Source organism: Nanorana parkeri, unplaced genomic scaffold (genome assembly GCF_000935625.1).
Source record: "Nanorana parkeri isolate BGI_ZX_2015 unplaced genomic scaffold, ASM93562v1 scaffold665, whole genome shotgun sequence".
Taxonomy (NCBI): Eukaryota; Metazoa; Chordata; class Amphibia; order Anura; family Dicroglossidae; genus Nanorana; species Nanorana parkeri.
Window position 1 is genome coordinate 757,149 of NW_017306933.1, and position 5,435 is coordinate 762,583.

A 5,435-nucleotide genomic window follows, 5' to 3' on the forward strand; every position below is an offset into this window, starting at 1 on the left:
TCAGGGTAGCCTCAAATCCCATTACGGTCTGGGAGCCTCCTCAGGGTAGCCTCAAATCCCATTACGGTCTGGGAGCCTCCTCAGGGTAGCCTCAAATCCCATTACGGTCTGGGAGCCTCCTCAGGGTAGCCTCAAATCCCATTACGGTCTGGGAGCCTCCTCAGGGTAGCCTCAAATCCCATTACGGTCTGGGAGCCTCCTCAGGGTAGCCTCAAATCCCATTACGGTCTGGGAGCCTCCTCAGGGTAGCCTCAAATCCCATTACGGTCTGGGAGCCTCCTCAGGGTAGCCTCAAATCCCATTACGGTCTGGGAGCCTCCTCAGGGTAGCCTCAAATCCCATTACGGTCTGGGAGCCTCCTCAGGGTAGCCTCAAATCCCATTACGGTCTGGGAGCCTCCTCAGGGTAGCCTCAAATCCCATTACGGTCTGGGAGCCTCCTCAGGGTAGCCTCAAATCCCACCATGGTCTGGGAGCCTCTGCAGTGGAGTCTTTTGTGCACTAGTAATAGGCAGTTGGAATGGAATGTTGTCCTGGATTTGTACATCTTGGACTAAACATCAAGCACAATAGAGAGACAGTGTATGGCTGTGGTTCTATGTGGTCGTAGTGGGATATTCAAAGGAGAATGTTTAAGCCCCGACAACGGTTCCATGTGAATGGAGGTTGGTCATAGGTCAGTTGGTCCTAAGAGATCTTCTAGTCACACTGTTCTCCAGCCCCCACATTCTTCCCCAGCCCCCGCATTCTTCCCCAGCCCCCGCATTCTTCCCCAGCCCCCGCATTCCTTGGGTGGCTGTGATGTCTGATCTCAGCAGTGTGATACTAGAGACGGCCATACACCAGTAACTTTTCATTTGAAATACAATTGTTTTCAGAACGTGGGTTCCATGTTCTAATGGTAAAAGTAGAATTAAATTTAGGGCTGCAACAACTAATCGACATAATCGATTATTGAAAAAGTTGTCAACTTTTACAATAATCGATTAATCGGACACTTGTTTTTACATATATCTTCTGCAACAAGCAGTAGATATATGCAAAAACATTTAAAAAAATAATAATAAAAGTTACCAAATAGGTAATCACTTACCTGTGTCTCCGCCGCTCGCTCCCATCTGGAGATTCTTGAGCGGCCATGAAGGATGATGGGGCATGCGCAGTAGTGATCTTTGGCTGGGAGAAGAGGAGAGACACACAGGGTAAGTCAATGCTCGCAGCCGGAAGCGTGCACACGCACAAACACTGTGGGACACAGAAGGCTCGGCAGTCAGCGCTGGATCAGAGACCAGCACAAGCGCTGGAGGGACTCCTGAAAACAAGTGGAAGAAGATGATGATCGGATCAAGAGGAATCATTTAAGGTAAGTCCAGAATTGGGGGGGATGGGGGTCTAACCGATTATCGTTTTTGTCCGTGATGGTGAACAAATTTAACGACGCAGGATGGAAAAACATTTCTTGAGTGAATGAAATTCTAGTAGTGAATGTGGTTTTGTTCAGGAAACTCCACTTAGTCCAAAATCAAATGATACAATCAAAGGAAATGGAGACCTATCACAAAGTCTCTGATGGCATTATCGAATGTTCTGACGAGATTGTCCTTCTGAACATTGTATGGCCAGCTTAAGGCTAGCAGTTTGTGCAAAATAGGAGAGATGGGGGGCACAAGACATCTGCTCTAGGGGGTGTAGGAGGTTTAAAGCCCATCTCCAGGCAAAAATAACCCTCCTTACCCATTAAGACCTTTTTTTCCCCCCCTACTTTTTGAAACAAGGATATACTTACTTAAGTCTGCTATACAGGTCTCCATTGGCACCATTTCCAGGGAGCTGGTGATTCAGTGCTGCAAATTCCCATGCTGATTGGTCTCTGCTGATGCCCTTTTTGCTGATATCACTATTAAAAATCCTTTTCTGGTTCCTGAAGGGACACCACCACTGGACAGCCAATAGGAAGTGTCTACGTCATGCAGACAGTGATGTGAGCACCTGAAGGATCCCATCTGTGCAAAGAAGACTCGGGACCACAACGTCATGTGACTGCAGATACTTAGACTGTAAAAAGGACATTTAGGAATTGGAAAATATCTTTTTAAATTTAAAAGTGAAATTAGCTTAAAAACCTTTTGACTTTGTTTTAAATGCTGATACAATCACTTACAATGGACGCTGCATCTTGATGTGTAAAAGGTGTTACTTTCCTGCAGAATCAGGTGGACTCCTGAGCACTGGTCTTGATCTCCTGATTTAGGGCCTTTTCACATGAGTTTCAGGTCCGGATCAGCAGACGCTGGGCTATGTGTTTTGCCGCGTTTTTGATGCGTTCCAGTAAAAAAACTGGAGTGGGGCTGTCAGTATATTAGCTGCAGTGCGTTTTTGACGCGTTTTTGATGCGTTTTGCTCTTCCGGGCCGTTTCCTGACCGGACTGCGCACGTGAGAACTGTAGCCCTTAAAACACATAGGGATACATAGGGATGCATTTTTAGTGCAGGAGCGTACGTATCAGGTCAGCACAGAAAACGGACGTCGTGTGAACAGGCCTTTAGGGTGGCTCCTTTCCCTTGCAGGGTCCTATGGAGTCACCCTTGTGCTAGTAAGGTGTGTGTGCCTCCACCAACACACAGACACAGCAAGGCAAGACATTTCTCTACTCTCTGCTCCCCTCCCCGCCCTCTTCCCTTCTCCAAGCTAGTATGATGGAGCTGCTGTAGATTGCTCTGTCCCTTGTGATCTTGTACTGGACAGGGTGTTCAGGGAGGCCGAGCTGAGAGAGTTGGAGGTAGCTGTTCAGAAACATGATGACTGTAAGTGTTTGGTCAAAAAAAGTAAAGAAATACCTTGCTGAACAATGTTCGATTGGTCTGGATTCATTATTTACAAAAAAAGTTTGAGTGTAACACTACTTCAATGTCGGCAATTAGAGGGGAGGGGGGCAGAGAGTATCTCTAAATCTGATCCTGCATTTCATGGTGATATTTCTTTGTTTTCCAGCTGACTTTCTCTGTGATTGGATCACTCAATGGAGTGCACATGTTTGCAAATAACCAAGATGTTTTGCTGACTTCTACACGTACAGAGAACAGCAGAGTGCTATGGAGAACCTTCCATGACAGGTGAGTGACAGATGACCGCAACATTGCTTGTATTGTGTCTTGTACTGCATTGCTTTCATGTTACTGGTTATTGTTCTCCTGGGAAAATACACCTTAGGGCTATTTACATACATGCTTTGAAAAGGAGAAGTGCAAGGACTAGAAGAGGATGTGTTGGCCAAAATGGCTTAATACACAAGTGTTGGTTTATTGCTTTGCACTGTGGTTCTTAGGGCTTGTTCACACCAGCAGCTGCTCTCAATTGCACAGCTGCTTTTGTGCCTGTGCCCGGACTGTACAGATGCACTCAATTGCTTTTTTTTATTTATAGAGATGTCAGTGAAGTGGCATTTCATTAAAGGAGAGCTCTGAGGTGAGTGATTTCCACTCATCCTCATAGTTAGAGCCGACCTGTGACGAAGAAGCTGTCACAGGTCGGCTCTATTTATCGGGAAGTGAGCAGAAACATACCACCGATCTGCTCAATTCCCGATAGTCTCCCTGCAGTAAGCGGGGACTGTCACTCTCGGCTCCCCGCAGGGATTCCCCCCTCCCCTCTCTGATCCTCCAGCGCTGAGTGGAGGAACGACCAGGGGAGGGGGGGGGTCGGGCACAGCTGGCTCTGCCACTAGATAGGCAGAGCCCGCTGTCACTCATGCAGCTGGGTGGATCTCGACAGTATTGTCGGGATCCGTCTTGGCTGCGGCGCTCTCAGTATATCGCGGGCAATAGCCTGCAATATACTGAGCTTTGGGTCACGGGAGGAGGCTAGTATATGTCCTCCCGTGACCCTAAAGAGAACTATGGGGAGAAACACTTACCCCATAGTTCTCTTTTAAGTTCTATTGGCTCACCGAAGTGCGATGTGGTTGTACCGTGTCTCACTGCAGCGTGCTAATGCTGTACTTTGCAAGTGCACACCACTGGTGTGAATTGTCACCACCCATGACCAGGCAAATTGTCTTTTCGCGTGTTCGGGCTGCATGCAGATGGTGTGAACGAGCCCTGAAAGTGGAACTCTAGGCATATTGCTAACTCAAAAACTGTGCCATTTCCAAATTAAACAATTATCCAGTGCCATTAGTTCTGTGTTCATGTAAATGTGGGTGGAAGCATCTGTATGAGCTGGCATTGCAGTCCTCATTTATTCATATTGCTTGTCTTAGTAGACCTTCGAAGAAGGCCCCCTCCATTTGTGGCATGGTTGGTGGATGTATATCATCCTGTGCCCATGTGTACAAATGTAAACTTGACTCTGGTGTGTTATACTTTGGCATTGAAAACCACATACAAATGAGGAACTAAAATGATTCTCTAACCACTCGAGGACCATCTGCACTATATAAACATTCTAGATGGCTTTACCTCACAGGGTAAAGTATATTTTGAGTAAGTGCCAATTTTACATTATTTTTGTAGTGTTTTATCTCTACGCAATAAATTATATCACTTTTAAATTTTCATGCGTGCTCTTTTGCATTTTCAGTAAATGAAAGGGATTTGTAGATTAGTCACCAGATGTAGGGTAGATAAGCTATTGCAGTGAATCACAAAAGCTATTTCAAATGCCGATGAAGTCACTTAAAATGGATGTTTAACCACTTCAAGACCGGGTGTTTAGACCCCCTTCCTGGCCAGGCCATTTTTCAGTATTCAGCGCTGCAGTACTTTGACTGAAGTTTATTCCGTCATGCAACGCTGTACTGAAATGAATTTTATACCATTTTTTGGGGACAGATAGAGCTTTATTTTGGTGGTATTTAATCACCACTGGGGGTTTTATTTTTTACTATAATTAGGAAAAATTAAAGAAAATTTTGAAAAAAAAAAGTATTTTTTTACATTGTTAGGAAAATTTATTATTACCCAGTTTTTTGGTAAAATATAAAAGTCAGGGTCACGTCCGAAAACTACCATACCCAAAATTGGCCATAGGCGACACTTTAAAAGCTTTTACCGCTCATCAGTTTAGTGTTATCAGTGATTGATGGCCCTAGACTTATTGCTCTCACTGCGACGTTCGCGGCCATATGTAAATTCTTTTTTATGTGTTGCTTTACATTTTTTTGGGGGGGGAACTTACATTTTTTTTCCTTTTTTTTGTTTTTTTGTTTTTTTGTTTTTGTTTTTTTGTTTACTAGAACTTTATTGCTATCACATACGAGGCTAATAAAACCCCCCTATGTGATAGCAAAATATGTGACAGGTCCTCTTTATGGACACATCAGGGGTCTCCACGACCCCTAATGTCACCTAGGACCCCCCAAAAGAAGCTGATGAAGCCCAGATCTGCTCCATCAGCTTCTTTCCAGCTTCTGAAGCTGGAGAGTGACACAAGAATGC

General features: G+C 45.1%; 1 protein-coding gene across 1 annotated transcript in view; it reads left to right on the top strand.

The window, feature by feature from the left end:
• Positions 1–5,435, top strand: part of FUZ (fuzzy planar cell polarity protein) — a 66,868-nt gene that overhangs the window by 1,717 nt on the left and 59,716 nt on the right. The window contains exon 2 of the mRNA XM_018563445.1: positions 2,992–3,113. Coding sequence (XP_018418947.1) covers positions 2,992–3,113 — 122 coding nt within the window. The remainder of the gene's footprint in view (positions 1–2,991; positions 3,114–5,435) is intronic.